This window comes from Pseudophryne corroboree, chromosome 4, assembly GCF_028390025.1.
Source record: "Pseudophryne corroboree isolate aPseCor3 chromosome 4, aPseCor3.hap2, whole genome shotgun sequence".
Lineage (NCBI taxonomy): Eukaryota > Metazoa > Chordata > Amphibia > Anura > Myobatrachidae > Pseudophryne > Pseudophryne corroboree.
Window position 1 is genome coordinate 205,414,185 of NC_086447.1, and position 16,368 is coordinate 205,430,552.

Here is a 16,368-nt window from a genome sequence, read left to right on the forward strand (position 1 = left end):
TGTATCTGATTGGGTGGTCTTCTGTTTGCCGGCGGTCGGGCTCCCGGCGCTCAGTATACCGGCGCCGGGAGCCCGACAGCCGGAATACCGACAATTATTTTCCCTCGTGGGGGTCCACGACCCCCATAGAGGGAGAATAAAATAGTGTGGCGCGCGTAGCGCGCCACCGTGCCCGTAGCGTGGCGAGCGCAGCGAGCCCGCAAGGGGCTCATTTGCGCTCGCCAAGCTGTCGGTAAGCCGGCGGTCGGGCTCCCGGCGCCGGGATGCTGGTCGCCGGGAGCCCGACCGCCGGCCAGCCGTAGTGAACCCATCTGATTGGGCAGACACCAAGTTGGTTGGATTGGGCTGATACGCCTTTGTGCCCCGAGTTCATCCTTTATATCTTTTCGTTGCTCTCATATGATAACCTGGATCGTTATCCTTCCAAAACTACTAATTAGTAGTGATGAGCGGATTCGGTTTTACTCGGTTCTCAAAACCGAATCTTATTGGCTCACTGATGTCACGTGTTTTGGATAGCCAATAAGATTCGGTTTTGAGAACCGAGTAAAACCGAATCCGCTCATCACTACTAATTAGTAACAATATTGCTATAAAATCATCCCACATACGGCAACGTAATAGGACAAAACTTTTGGCTATTTTTATTCCTGGTTTGGATATGACAAACGGATCCTTTGCAAGTATTGTCAGCTGCTGTATGTAGTTAGTATGATAGCAAGAATGCTAGCGTCATGCTCAACCACTCTTATAAAATATTCAGAAGTGCACATCATCCAGTGTAACACACACACACACCGATCACCATTCATGTAATTTCTGGCAACCAAAGTCCGGTGTAACAGTGGCTCCAGGCACTAATGAGGTATACGAGCCACCGGAGACAGTCTCAGTCCCAGCTGCGAGCCGGCACTGGCACTCGGTCTTCTAATGTAAGTTGGTAAGGGAGGGAGAACACAGCAAACAGCAGCAGAATGAATGCTACTGCTGGAGGTCCTTGTTTCTCTGCTGTCCTCAGTTAGCAGTTTCTTCAGAAGGAAATGAAAGGTGCATATTTAAATGTAAAGCAGTCAATGGTAAAACTTAGCTGAACATTTACACATGTTAACTTGCAGCACATTTCATTTGAAGCTGATCAGTGCAAAAATGGTATAGGTTACAAACATATTTTATACATAAACACACTATGGGAGGGATTCAATTAGCAGCAGAGTTTTAAAAAAATCTTGCCCAGCGTTATTTTTTTCTTTTTATCTGCGTTCAAAAACCGTGCACTATACAAATGCACCTGTTTTCCTCATGTGACAAACCACTTAAAAAAAAAAAATGGTTGTGCGAGGAAAACAAGAGCGAGCATGTATTTTCATACTGGAAAGTATAGGGCTAGGCTATCCAGATGAACTGGCGTCCAAAATCTTGAGCTCAATTTTTTGCATCTTGCTCATTTTTTCATGGAATGTCAGTGGGGTGCGAGATTAGCATTTGAGTGTGACTGAACAGTGTACAGCACTCGCCCAACTACCACAAAAGCAAGTGGTACAATCCTTAAGAGCTGAATGCAACATTCCCAGCAGTTTCCTGTTTTGAAAGAACTGTTATTTTCTTCCTGGAAATTACAGGAGCAGCTCTGATCCAACCACCACTGATTTCACTTAACTTCTGAATACAGTGCTGGATGCATTTGGAGGTGTTTTATGGTTGTGCCTGATTGATGAGGTTATGGAGGAAGATGATATTGGGTTCAATCAAGCCACTGATCAGGAGGGTCAGAGTCTTGCTGGTGCAGCCACTCCATCAGCTGATGGGAGCTCAATCCCACGTCCACGCTGTTATAGAAGATACAGTAATGACAGAACTGGAACCTAGGGCTTTACTGACACTGAATGTTTTGTGTAATTGTTAAAGCATATCATTGCTAAAGGTTCCTTTATCAATAAACGTCCAATTTGAAGATTTTCCATATCAAGTAAATAAAATATTCACAAAGTTTGATTTTTCAGTTTGTTGTGTGTGTGAGGGGCGTTGGGCAAGAGAGACTTTGTAACATAGTTGCCTACTTCTGAAAAAGCATTTCAGGGAGATGTGAAAGTAACACCTATCAGCACGGGCGTGTACTGCTATATCGGAGAGGAGTGTCATAAACATGACTGACATCCAAATGTAAATGAGCCCCAAAGCTAGTAAGATCTACTTTTTGAAGAAAAGACACTGATATTATGCAGGATTTGTTTGTGTATTGTGTTTTACAAGAGGTTCCATATCATACTTGCCTACCTGACCCTCTCCATGAGGGAGAAAATGCTCTGTTCCTGGACTTTCCTGGTAATGTATGATTGCCATCACCTGTGGTGAGCTAGTTAATTGATAAGAAAGGTGTTTCACCACAGGTGATGGCAAACATACATTACCAGGAAAGTCCAGGAACAGAGCATTTTCTCCCTCATGGAGAGGGTCAGGTAGGCAAGTATGTTCCATATACTGTAAGTGGGGATCATTGTGCCTTATAACCAATGCAGGGAAATGGATAATCCCATTTGAATGTATGTATCTATGATTTATTTTCCCCCCCAAGAATGTAATAGCTACATAAATTGAGATAAGGTGCAATAAGGGAGATTGCTGGACTATTCAGGGAGTGAGGGAGATTGCTGCTATTTCAGGGAGTCTCCTGCAGAATGAGGCAGGGTAGGCAACTATGCTTTGTAATGGCTTTGTATTGTTACATGGCTGGTCAAAAAAAGGTTTAACAATACACAACCATTTTTTACCTTTACCATCTTCCTGATGGGATACCACACATTTCCTTTGCAATGGCTGTGTATTGTTACATGGCTGGGCAAACAAGGTTAAACAGAAATGATTTAGGTCTCCATTTACCGCTGATTCCTGGGTACTAATATTGCAGACAGATCGATTTGCATTATGCAATCACATTCAGGGGCTCTGAAGGAGCCTGTCCCTACGATGTGCCTAGCATGGAGTCCGGGTCTCTGTTCATGCGCGGTCACCCGAATGCTTTGCACAGGAACCATTTCCTGCAGAGGGTTCCTGGAGGAGGAGCCATGCCGAAACCACACCCGGTATCTGTAGCCCATAGGTTACAATGAGTGGTAACAGCAGGGACCAATCACATCACATCCCATTTCAAAAATGGATGATAAAATCCCATGTGGAGAGCTTTTTATATGCCGCAAGGGGTCATATTGAAACTTGCAGATGCACCGCACGCCTCTCCTGCTCCTCATTGTGTCCCGTCTCCAGCGGCCATTTAAAATATGGTGCCGGCTTGTGAGCCAATCAAAGCTCGTGGTCCGGCAGCCAATCAGAAGTCGCCGTTGATGATCCACGAGCTCTAATTGACTGACGGCCGAGTGGCACGTTAAATGGCTGCCAGAGACGAGGGCACATTGAAGGGCAGGAGAGACACGTGCTGCGCTCTCCTTCTCTCAGACACGGGAAGCGGTGGCAGCAGCAGTAGAGACAGCAGAGCAGGCTGCAGACGTTTCCGAACGCCAAAAGCCCTTCAGAAACGGCGTTCCAGACCAAAAATAGCCCTGAGTATACGTTACAAACACATTTTATACATCAAAAGGCAATGGTAGCGGACTAGAGTCGTAGCACACTGAGCAGAAGGTCACGGGGTCTATCCCTAGCTCATGTCAGAAAATGTTTTTCTTTATTACTAATATTATAGCTGGTAAACACCAATAAAGACTTATATAATGCATAAATACACTTCTATCTCTGCGAACCAAGGGGGCAATTAAAATCTGATCGCTAGGCTGCAAATTTTGCTGTCCTGTGTTCAGATAGTCGCCGCCTTCAGGGGCAGTGTAAATTCACAGTGCAAGTGTGCGGTTGCAGGTTTACGCCGATCTGCGAAAATCCACTGTGTGCAATGCGTGCGCAGCCCAGTGTTAGGTTCCTGGTGCTCAGAACAAGGGAGATGTTATGAAGCGAGTCCAGAGCACCAGGACGTAATGCTGGGAAAGGGGAATGGAAAGGGAATAGCCCCTGGCGCCCTAACTCTGTTGTCTCACCCGTGCTGTCAGAAATCCCTTGCGAGACTATGGTTTCTTGAGCCCCTGGCAGCCACGTTTGAAAGGCGGATTATGTCTGCCCAACTCCGGTGCCCCCCGGTCTTAGTGAGAGACAAAGGGAAATCCGAGACAGGATGATAACAAGAGGCCCTCTAACTAAGCAAACAGGCCAGGGGCTACAAGCTAACTAAAAACCTAAAGTATGTGCGGAGAAACCGCCAAAGGAAAATAACAACAAAGGAAATGCTGATCACACGCCGACACAATACCCTTGTGTACCGGCGGTGACAGCACAAGCAGAACCCTCTGCAAAACACCAGGGACAGAAACAATAATGAAATATAGCGGCCTAGGCCAACGGACGCGGCAGTGCCGCTACTCACGGAACCGGTACGAATACTGGCAAACGGACAGGAACCCTCAATGATGCCGACACACACTCCCAGAACTGGAGGACAGGCAGAATCCCAAACGACAGACCGGAGGATCCCAGGAAACCAGGAACTTGACCAGGGATAGGCAAAGCCACGGGACCTCAGGGCTGGAACGCCTAACAGCAGGACACGGGATCAGACACAGGAATCGACACAGGGACTGACACAGGAATCAACACAGGAAGCAGCTAGTCAGACACTGCTATACAGGAGCTCAGGGACTGGCAGGAACCAGGTCAGACTTCAAGCAGACTGAAAACCAAGAAATATCACCAGCATCTGTGAATTGCAAACAGCCAGCATATAACAGAGAGGCCTAATTAATAATCCCATGCAGCTGCCTTGTTGCATGATTCCAAACTGACCAGATGCAATTAGCAGCCAGGTGAGGCTGAACACAAGGGAACAAGCTGCAATTACACAGACTCACCAGCGGCAGCAGACAAGAGTATTCTAAAACAGAGCAACAGGAAATCCTGGCATGCAAGACAACTTTATAAACATAAAATAGAAATGAACCACTACCTGTGGTTCATAACAGTATCCCCTCCTTAGGGGTGAGCTCCGAGCACCCCATGACACCCACGGGGAACATAAACAGAAGTATAACATGAAATACAGAACAAAACTGCAAAACAGGAATGAGCCACAGCCGTGGCTCATAACACCCAGGACTTACTCCTACAGTGCGATGAGAACAGGCTGATCAGGGCAGGAGCTGACGTCAGATACCCCCCCTGAAAATGCTTGGGCACGCCTGCGTTTTTCAGGACACTCCCCGTAAGCGGTCAGTTACCAACCACAAACGGCCTCTTCCTGTCAATCAGCATGTGAACGCCCGTGTGATTGGATTTTTCGCACCATTCCGTCGCTGACCGGCGATGCCCTTTGTTGTTGTCTGATGCGCGTGCTCACTGTGGTGCACACGCATGCGCAGTTATGACCTGATTGCCCGCTGATCGAAAACGCACAGCAGCGATCAGATCTGAATTACCCCCCAAGGCCACAGCTCCTCAGAAGTAATTTAATCAACTCACACCCAGGAACAAGGATTATTCTCTATATGGTTATGCAGTTACATATTTTTACTAGACTCAAATATAATTAGCGTCTTAAAAACGGTCAGTAGTAAGGTAACCAAATCAATTTCATATATTATCTACTTTAAAATTGCCAAACGTTTTGCTCTATTATATTGCTATATGTGGGCCGATTTTACAATCACTTAATTGTGACCTTAAGGTACTGTACCTGAGCAGCAGAATATTTTATAGGAATGCTTGTGTTTATATTCATGCTTGTGTACATTGTAAACTCATACCTCCCAACATGACTCTCTCCAGGAGGGACAGAATGCTCTACTCCTGGACTTCCCTCTTAATTTATGATTGCCATCACCTGTGGTGAAACACCTTTCTAATCCATTTACCTGTTCAACACCGGTGCCGGCAATCATTAATTAAGAGAAAAGTCCAGAGCATTGTGTCCCTTCTGGAGAGGGTCATGTTGGGAGGTATGTAAATTGCAATTATATGTAATTAAATCTTTTTTTACTTGATACTTTTAAGCGCTCCCTACTTGTAATATTATTATTACTAATTAGCAATGTCTAACCCTGTTCCAACTGGGTGAAGGTTCCTGATCTCCTGCGTTGTTCTGCCTTAAACAGCACTATAATTTCCTACCACTGCAGTTTTACCATAAAATGCATTACCCATTTCAGTTTGGTTCCGGCATCTGTGCAAACCTTTCCTTTGGTTTGCAGAGCCGATTTTAGCCTGCTCCTGCATTTCTGGTTCCAGCTCAGGATTATTGTTTGGTTCCAGTCCGGTCCATCTATTCAGGCATCAGTCACAGAGCAGATCCAATTCCTGGTCTACAGTACTAACCAAATTCCAGACCGGTCAATCTACTGTCCTAGCTCTACTATTCATCACTACAGTTCCAGCCTGTTCACTCCGGAAGAGCTTCTGCAACTATTGACTCCCATAGTACCAATCCTGTTCCAGCCCAGTTAATCTACTGTCTACTGATCCTGCATCCTTACTGCGTCGTGTTTCTGGGTGTCTCACCATCGCCACCTATCTGTCAGTATCCAGTTTGCATCAAGCACTTTATATTCACATTAATTTCTTCCAATCATGCATAGAGGTTATATCAGACCTGCCAGCTTTTGCACTACGCCTGAATCCGCTCCAGTCCAAACCCAAACTCCAGATTAAAAAACAAAACAGAAAGTGACCCTTTTACAGTCTCTCTATCTTTGACCAGAGTAGGGTAATTTGACTGCTCTAAGGCAAAGATTTCCTTTCTGACTTCATCATCAGGCAGATAATCAACTGGTCCAACAATATCTACTGCAGTGGGCGGTATATCATTCTGTGCCCCGCTACTGCTCTCATCATTCCCTGGTTCCCCAATTGGGATACGGTCTTTAGGTTGACAGTAAGTGGGTCGACATGACCAAAGGTCGACATGAGTTTTTCACTTTATTTTTTAACCTTTTCATATTTTACGATCCACGTGGACTACAACTGGGGACGGTAACCTGTGCTGAGCGCAGCGGTAGTGGAGCGAGGCACCTTGCTTGAAGCATGGCGAGCAAAGCGAGTCATGTGAGGGGACACGGTGCACTAATTGGGGTTCCCGGTCACTGTACGAAGAAAACAACAACAAAAAAGTAAAAAAAAACCTCATGTCGGCCTTTTCTCATGTCGACCTAGTACATGTCGACCTAGAGTCCCTGTCAACCTAGAAACCATGTCGACCACTGTCGACCAATTGTGGTCGACCTAAATCTAATCTACCTAACATACCACCCCCCCATCCCCCCCCCACCAAGCGTGAAAAAGGACACATTTCAGATTTGGAAGCCACTGTATCAGTAACATTCTCAAATGGGTCTGGGTTATTCCACAGCTTACAGAAGTGGGCAAAGTCTCTACCCAATATCGCATCATACATCAAACCAGGAACCAAACCCACAGAACCTACAGCGGAACCAACTGCGTTTCTATGCTCACTTCCGAGTATACCCATATATGCAGGTCACACCAACAGTTTTGCCCTTACAGTTTAAGGGGTACACCAATTAGGCTTTCTTAAGAGTAACTCGGCTACCAGAATCTAACAGAGCCTCTACCCATTTATCTTCTACCAACTGGCCTGTTTTAGGGTTCGCACGGCTCACCCACTTGCGCAGAATTGTAGGTAGGGACCGTAGAGATTGAATCATAACAATACTTTCCATGATCTGTGGTCCTGTTAAACACTTTGTGGTAAAATAGACAAGCTCATGCATCATAAGAGTGGGTAGGCTTTTCCATTCAGTATTCCAAGCGGTGAATTCGTTGGGCATGAAAGTTAAGAGTTCTAAATGTATTTTATCACAGTCTTTGCCATCAGTCAGGCACAAGTCAGAATAGTCTTTTTGCCATTCTCCAGACAGGAAGGGTGCCACAGGACTTTCCACTGATCTTTAGGCCACCTCTCTCTCAGCTGTTTTTTCAAAAATGGATAGATAGGCCACATCATAACTCGGAGTCACCTTTTGCAGAAAATGATCGGCAAGTATGGAGTGAGAGTTAGTTGGAACGTCGATGGAAGTGTTACTGGGGGTTCAGTATGGGATCCCGGCTCTCGGGATCACATGAGTGACATCGACATCCTGACATTGACAATGCTGACAGGGGACAGGGCAATTATTTTACCCATCCCATCCCCTACTCTAACCTGCCTGGGACGACGGCTAGGGCTAAGACTCGGGGAGTGGCGGCGGCTGGGGCTAAACTCCCCCTCTAGTGCCTAGCCCCCCCCCCCCCCCCCCAGCCTCTAACCCTATCAGTGACTTCAGTACTTACCTTCGGTATGTCAGTGCTGGGATTCTGAATGGTGTCAGGATCCCGGCGTCGGTCACAAACCTGGACAGGTCTGCAAAATGCTGCAGTCTTGCAGTCTTTGTGCTGTTGCACGCAGAGCTCAGCGATAAGAACTTGCTATTGCTTTTGGTTTTCCTCCAGAATGGTTTGCTGCACCTGGGTAGAACCTGTTGAGCTGAGTTAGCCTGCAGCAATGCCTTAAAAATGTCCTCCATGTTATCTTTGGGAGTAGGGTTGAAGCAGAATCTGGCTTCTCTAAGAATCTGCCGACACTGCCACCAGGGATTTCATAATATGGAAGCTGATGTCCACTACAACAAATCAGAGTCTGTCACTTTAAATTTAAAACGTATATTTTCCTATCGCTGGAATTTAAGGGTGTTGCTTGCATTTTACACCAATTGTGAGATCAAGATAGGGGTGCCCTCTCCTGGGTTAGATGGGCCCTTCCAAACACACAGCAGCCAGGAAACAGTACACCAATTCAGGGGTTTTGTGCAATCTGGCCGTGGCTATTTTTATTGTGCAATACAAAAACACAAAACGTACAAATAAATCCTAGCCCATCTGGGGACTAAATAAATAATCAATCAATCAATCAATCAATCAGATTCCCTCTCTCAGATTGGTAGGACCTAATGCCCTTACCACAAACATAAGCATATGCACAGTACTCACGGTCAGAAAATCACAGAGTCTCTGAACAGTCTTCCTGCCAGTTTGTTTCCCTGAGGTAGTGAGACACGAGTAAAGCCCTGATACACATTTATTATTAGAGACAGAAGGATCTGAGCTAGCCTACATCCACAGAAGATCTGTGGTTAGTTCTCCAAGATGTTTGGAACAACCTCCCTGTCGAGTTCCTTCAAAAACTGTGCGTAAGTGACCTAACAAAATGTATGCTGTTTTGAAGGCAAAGGGTGCTCACACCAATGATTTAGATTTATTTTCTGTTCATTCACTTTGCATTTTGTTAATTGATAAAAATAAACTATTAACACTTCTATTTTTGAAAGCATTCTTACTTTGCAGCACTTTGTTCACACCTGCCTAAAACTTTTGCACAGTACTGTAAGTGTCAATTTGAGGGTTGATGCCATGCCATATTTCTTTTTAAGTGTTGAATAAAATCACATGGAGATCCTTCGGATCCATGCAGCATTTTTTCAATGGGATCAGGATATAGAAGCTAATGGGCATCAACAGAACCCACTGTTGTTTAGATGGTTCAAAAAACTTTTGTGAATTCAGTGGTATTTACTATGAAACCCCCACCCCCTCCTCATCAATCTGTTGAAGGTCCTATAGGTTTCTTAACCTTGGCAAACACACGCTTCGCACATTCTGTCCCTGGACTTTGATGTTAAAGGCAGTAAATAGTAGAAGAACGGAAGAAACCTTCTCTTTGACTTTTCAGCATATATGAAATATTTTTGAAACCGGGTATTTCTTTTCAGTATGTATAATTATTACTACTCCTATTACTGCTAGACACAAAGTAACATCAATATTATTGTAATGTGTTATATTTTGTATTGTCTGTCTTACCTTGCGCATTGGTGTCAGACAGGGGTTCCCCACCTCTTGTGGTCCATTCCTTACTGCGGCATTGATGCTCCAGGGTGGACAGAGGTCTGGCTATGGAGCTATATGAATGAAGGGAGTTTATATTGTCGGGGACCAATAAATCATGGTTTTCAGGAATCCTACCATGTCTTGGGTAAAGGGACGACTCCTCTAACACAGAAGGTGGAAACTCCAATATTTCACTTTGGTTTATTTCTAGTTCAAGTGGAATATGTACTATGGAAGCCAATGTGTTGTCACTTCCAACCTCTATGTGACATGGCAGCCCCTTCGAGGCTCCTGCCTCAGACAAGAAGTTCTCAGTGCCCTGTACAAGAGTGGGAAGGTGCTCAGGGTTTCCTCCACATAAATGTTCTGCTTCCGCTTCCATTAGATGAGGTGATGGAGCCATATTAACCACATTTTGTGAAAGGGAGGGCATGGAAGACCTGCTATAAGAGTGCAATGAGAAGATAAACTTAGAGGCTGTATGGCTTTTGGGTGGTTTAGACGGAAGACTGGTGTCCATGAGATCACTACTGATACCGATGTTGGAGTGATGTCTTCTTTCACCTAGAAACACAAAACAACTTTTCTTATCTCTGGATGAGGGAGAAAGTCTTTTTTGCACCCGTTTTCTCTTCCCAACTTGCAAAATATGTGACCCAGGAGCTCCACTTCTCTTATTCTCCCTGCCACTTTCAAAGAGCGATGGCACAGCATTAGGTCTGAGAAGTGGGTGCTGGTCCGGCATACGTGGGACAAAGCTGTCCATGCTGAAGTGCTTACTGCACAGGAAAGAATAGGGGCCTGGTGTCCAATCACTGCGCTGTATAGCAGCGGTCCACAGGCAGAGACGAGCAGCATCCTTTAGAGGAAACCTGGAAGAGTAAAGAATATCATGCTGAAACCTGAGGGTAGGAGCCAATAACAAATTTTGATTTATGCTTCTTCCTTTTCAGATTATGCGAGGAATGAAATCATCCTCGACAAATGTCCCATTTTCAGGCTAAAACACATAAGATCTGGGATAACTTCCCAGACTTATGTGTTTTCATGACCATGATTGCGAAAACAGGGCACTTATCAAGGATTTTTTTTCTGGACTCCGATAAGTGTTGGCACTGGGCTGCCTTCGGGGGTTAATTGGATAGCCCTGGGGATCAATTAGCGCGGGCAATTGAGTTCCCCCTATAAACAATGACCACATTGAAATATAAAATTTTTATTCTGCTGCAATAAAGCAGTTATCAGTATCAAAACAAATAGAAGACCTTAAGTTAGTTTCTACACAGGACACCTATACGGCAGCCACATTATTAGCTCTTTACACAAACGTCAAGCACTTTAAAATTGATATGGTAGTGACTGAAGAGTCCAAGGGGTATATTTACTAAAGTTTCTATTAATGGTGGTGTTGCCCATAGCAACTAATCAAATTCTAGTTATCATTTCTCTATTGCTTGCTAGAAAATGATAGACAGGACCTCATTGGTTGCTATGGGCAACACCACTTGTCTGTTTTAGAAGCTTTAGTACATCTAATCTACACCCATTACTCTCAGCCTTTCAGTCTGTATTTCTCTGTTATGCATGTGTTGTATATATCTGCGGTCTAGGGTGGTAAGGGGTAGGAGAACTTACTAACGTATGTCCCGATTCCCTAAACCTTATTGACCATACATCCTCTACTCTTTTATAAGTATTTTTAGTACTTTTTGCCTTGATCATTATGAGCATTCACTGGTAGATATTGGTCATTTTATAGACACTAGACCATACTTGCCGATTTTCTTGCTGGCAGCCAGGTCGGTATTGTGGGGGGGGGGGCGTGGCACGGTATATGGGGGCGTGATGACGCAAAAGGGGCGGGGGGTGGCGTCAAAAACAAGTAATTGTAGCCACGCCTCACTACACAATTCTGGGATTACCAAAATTGCTAGTGCAAGGGGGCGGAGCCATGATGATGCAATTCCATGAGACTCACGTCATCAGCTTCTTCAGCGTGGGTGGAAAGCTATGTGTGGGTGCGCTGGGTGTGGCGGTTGACAGCAATCCGGGAGACTTGTCTAGTCTTCCGGGAAGGGGGGGCAGGATTGCCCCCCAACTTTCGGGAGCACCCGGCCAATCTGGGAGAGTAGACAAGTATGCCATACTTGCCTGCTTCTGAAAAAGCATTTCAGGGAGATGTGAAAGTAACAACTATCAGCGCAGACGTTTAGTGCTACAGCTGAGAGGCGTGTCATAAAAATGACTTACATCCAAATGTAAATGAGCTCCAAACTTAAGGGGCCTGCACACGGTGCAATTCTGCCTATGTGGCCAATTTGCATTATGTGATTTCCCTTGAACTCCCTGGAGCCCAGAACCACTGATATTGACTATACACATGGTGCGATTTTGACTATGGCCAATTTTGACTATACTACGGTATGTACTAAATTGTACACTTTCTAGTCAAAATTGACCTGCCTGTGCAGTATTTTTTCTGACGATACCCCCTGCAGGAGTGCGCATCGGCATCGCGACATGTATACACACGGTGCATGTTTTCTACTGATATTTACTATATAGTCCATATCCATAGTTATATCGCACTGTGTGTATGTGGCTTAAGAACTACTTATTAAAGAAAAGACACTGATAATTTGCAGGATGTTTGTGTACTGTGTTATACAAGAGGTTCCATATACCATACCTTCCAACTTTCAGCTATTGTGAGTCGGGATGCTAGCACGACACATAAAAGGGTCGTGGCCTCGCCTGAGTGGGCGGGGCTTCACGGCACTGACCAGTGCAGCATTTTTGGGCGTACCCAGCGCTTCCGGAGCAGCCCACTGCTTACCTTCCAGCACTAAATAGATGCTGTGCGCGTGCGCACAGCATCTATTCAGAGATCACCCGCTGCTTTGCAGAGCAGAGGGTGATTAAAGCCTCCCTAACTGAACCCCCCTCCCCACGGGACACTGCTGCCCGCGGGAGGGACAGCGGGGCAGTCTCCGAATAGCGGGACTGTCCTGCTGGATTAAGGACAGTTGGGAGGTATGCATATACTGTAAATGGCCACAAATTATGCAGCCATAGGGATCATTGGTGATGTATTAAGCCTGGAGATGGCATAAGGAAGTGATAAACCAGTGATAAGTGCAAGGTGATAAACCTACAAGCCAGTCAGCTCCTAACTGTCAACTTGCATATTGGAGCAGATTGGCTGGTGCGTTTATCACCCTGCACTTATCACTGGTTTATTACTTCCTTATGCCTTCTCCAGGTTAGTACATCTGCCCCATTGTGCCTTATAACCAATGCAGGGAAATGGCATTTATGAGCCTATTTGAATGCATGTATCCCCTCCCCGCCAAGAATGTAACAGCTGCATAATGGGGGTAAACTGCAATCAGGGAGATTGCTGGACTATCCAGGGTGTCAGGGAGATTGCTGCTATTTCGGAGAGCCTCCTGCAGAATGAGGGAGGGTAGGCAACTATGGATCAGCCACAGAAGCTGTGTAATCCATGGGAGTCCCGGTTTAAAGGGATAGTATGGCAAGCCTATATAGCCCAAAGCAGAGGTTCCCAAACGCGGTCCTCAAGGCACCCCAGCAGTCCAGGTTTTAGGTATATCCATGGCTCAGCACAGATGGTTAAATCAAATTGACTAAGGTGCTAATTAAGTCATCTTGGGCCAAGCATGGATACATTTAAAACCAAGGCACCGTTGGGGGTGCCTTTAGGACCGCGTTTGGGAACCTCTGGCCTAAAGTGTTGCGATGATGCTAAAAACATGGCCTGCTGGTGAGAGGATTGTAGTTGAGAACCCCCGCCTAAGAGTACAGTGGGTGAAGTGACTATTATTCCCCCCCTCCCCATCTCAAGGTAAACAACTCGAGGAGCTGTTGTGGAACTACAAGTTCCAGCATGCCATTTTACAACAGTTGGAGGGAAACAGGTTATCTTACTACAGCTTATGTAATGTTTCTGACAGTATCCTAGACACCAGCGTAGCTGGTACCTGTGGAAGGAAACGGCCCCTCTGGATCCCTTCCCCTGCCGGTTGGTGCAATTCGGCGCCGCACAGCATATCACCATGACAGCCCCCTCTGTGTTCCGTACAAGATGGCCGCGCCCTTGATGTACGGAAGAAAATACAACGCGGACTCTTCCGTACGGTTGCTTTCTTCTGACCACAAGAGACCGTTTCCCTTACGATTCCTCGTGTGGCACCAGCTGCGGGAGACGTCACCGAGGCCGCGGCTCCCTGTTCCGTACAGTAACATATATGCCTCCACACAGCTGCCTCACTTCCGTGTTTACTCACATTCCGGAGGATCCAATAGCAAAGCCTCCTCTGATAGGTGGGATTCTGGTCAGCTGATGCAGCAGCGATCAGCAGACTAGGCTGGCAAGCCTGGCATTATGCTGTGTGAGTGTGTGTGGCTGAAAATAAAGGAATGATGGACGCAGGTGAGTTGAGCCTTGGATTGTCAGCTCTTGTGTCTACAGGCCTACCCTGCCGCCTGGATATACCATAACATATAGTTGTAGACAGTGGTGGGACCTTACCACGTGTGATGTAGCTATGGTGGTCCTGTATGCCATGGCTGGCCTATGTATGCTGTCAGCAGTATTCTACATTATATCGTGTGTGACATCATCCGGGTGTGCTGGTGTCACCCGACAGCTTATTATATATTACACACTTATTAGAATTGTTTTACCAAACATTGAAAAACAGATTATACTCTGTCAGAAAAATGAAATGAGCAAAGTTATCTATATACATGTAATGGTGGTACCAAACATACATGACCAGCCACAAATGTACATACAGACCTTGCTGACCATTATCACTGGTCTCTATGTTGCCTGGCGTTATTCCTGGTATATCACACCATGTTGGCCTTTTATCATTGGTCTATAAGTTGCTAGGCATTGTTGCTGGTATTAGGCTTTGCTGGGCATTACCATTTGCTTAAGTGTTGCTGGCTGTAATTATTGCTGGTGTTTTAGACCTTGTTGGGCATCATCACTGGCCTGTATGTTGCTGTTATTAGACCTTGTTAAGCAATACCACTGATCTAGGTGTTGCTGGGTTATTGCTGCTGTATTAGACCTTTTCTCTGACGTCCTAGTGGATGCTGGGAAGTCCGAAAGGACCATGGGGAATAGCGGCTCCGCAGGAGACTGGGCACAACTAAAGAAAGCTTTTAGGTCACCTGGTGTGCACTGGCTCCTCCCACTATGACCCTCCTCCAAGCCTCAGTTAGATTTTGTGCCCGGCCGAGGTTGGATGCACACTAGGGGCTCTCCTGAGCTTCTAAAAAGAAAGTATATAATTAGGTTTTTTATTTTACAGTGAGACCTGCTGGCAACAGGCTCACTGCAGCGAGGGACTAAGGGGAGAAGAAGCGAACCTACCTGCTTGCAGCTAGCTTGGGCTTCTTAGGCTACTGGACACCATTAGCTCCAGAGGGATCGACCGCATGGAACTGGCCTTGGTGTTCGGTCCCGGAGCCGCGCCGCCGTCCCCCTTACAGAGCCAGAAGCAAGAAGAGGTCTGGAAAATCGGCGGCAGAAGACATCAGTCTTCACCAAGGTAGCGCACAGCACTGCAGCTGTGCGCCATTGCTCCTCATACACACTTCACACTCCGGTCACTGAGGGTGCAGGGCGCTAGGGGGGGGCGCCCTGAGCAGCAATAAAAACACCTTGGCTGGCAAAAATACCACAATATATAGCCCCAGAGGCTATATATGTGATAATTACCCCTGCCTGAATCCATAAAAAAGCGGGAGAATAGTCCGCGAAAAAGGGGCGGAGCTGTCTCCTTCAGCACACTGGTGCCATTTCTCCCTCACAGCTCCGCTGGAAGGAAGCTCCCTGGCTCTCCCCTGCAGTCTACACTACAGAAAAGGGTAAAAAAGAGAGGGGGGGGCACTAAATTTAGGCGCAGTATATATAACAGCAGCTATAGGGGACATAATTCAGTTAGTCCCTGCATTATATAGCGCTCTGGTGTGTGCTGGCATACTCTCACTCTGTCTCCCCAAAGGGCTTTTGTGGGTCCGGTCCTCCTGTTAGAGCATTCCCTGTGTGTGTGCGGTGTGTCGGTACGGCTGTGTCGACATGTTTGATGAGGATAATGATGTGGAGGCGGAGCAGATGCCTATAGAAGGGATGTCACCCCCTGCGGGACAGACACCTGAGTGGATGGACTTATGGAAGGAATTGCGTGCACGTGTCGACTCCTTACACAAAAAATTTGACGACATGCCAAATGCGGGACAGCCGGCTTCTCAGCTCGTGCCTGTCCAGGCGTCTCAAAGGCCATCGGGGGCTCTAAAACGCCCGCTACCTCAGATGGCAGACGCGGATGTCGACACGGATACTGACACCAGTGTCGACGACGATGAGTCTAGTCTAATGTCCACTAAGGCCATTCGTTGCATGAT

At 46.3% G+C, this 16,368-nt stretch overlaps 2 protein-coding genes across 11 annotated transcripts in view; one reads left to right on the forward strand and one right to left on the reverse strand.

Moving 5' to 3' along the window:
- THAP4 (THAP domain containing 4) overlaps window positions 1–16,368 on the reverse strand; it is a 227,011-nt gene that overhangs the window by 43,023 nt on the left and 167,620 nt on the right. For 2 of the 5 annotated variants that reach the window (XM_063915830.1, XM_063915827.1), the window contains exons 1-2: window positions 13,929–14,011; window positions 9,901–10,799 (exon numbers count right to left, since the gene is read on the reverse strand). In XM_063915830.1, coding sequence (XP_063771900.1) covers window positions 9,901–10,799; window positions 13,929–14,005 — 976 coding nt within the window. In that variant the 5' untranslated portion in view covers window positions 14,006–14,011. Of the gene's footprint in view, window positions 1–6,188; window positions 6,436–9,900; window positions 10,800–13,875; window positions 14,012–16,368 lie in introns of those variants that run through there. The other 3 variants (XM_063915828.1, XM_063915829.1, XM_063915831.1) reach the window with 3 other exon arrangements.
- The window catches only part of ATG4B (autophagy related 4B cysteine peptidase), a 132,467-nt gene continuing 125,143 nt past the window's right edge, over window positions 9,045–16,368 (forward strand). Inside the window, exon 1 of one of the 6 annotated variants that reach the window (XM_063915837.1) lies at window positions 9,045–9,226. In XM_063915837.1, the coding sequence (XP_063771907.1) occupies window positions 9,187–9,226 (40 nt within the window). In that variant the 5' untranslated portion in view covers window positions 9,045–9,186. Of the gene's footprint in view, window positions 9,231–13,638; window positions 13,793–14,223; window positions 14,381–16,368 lie in introns of those variants that run through there. The other 5 variants (XM_063915833.1, XM_063915839.1, XM_063915838.1 and 2 more) reach the window with 5 other exon arrangements.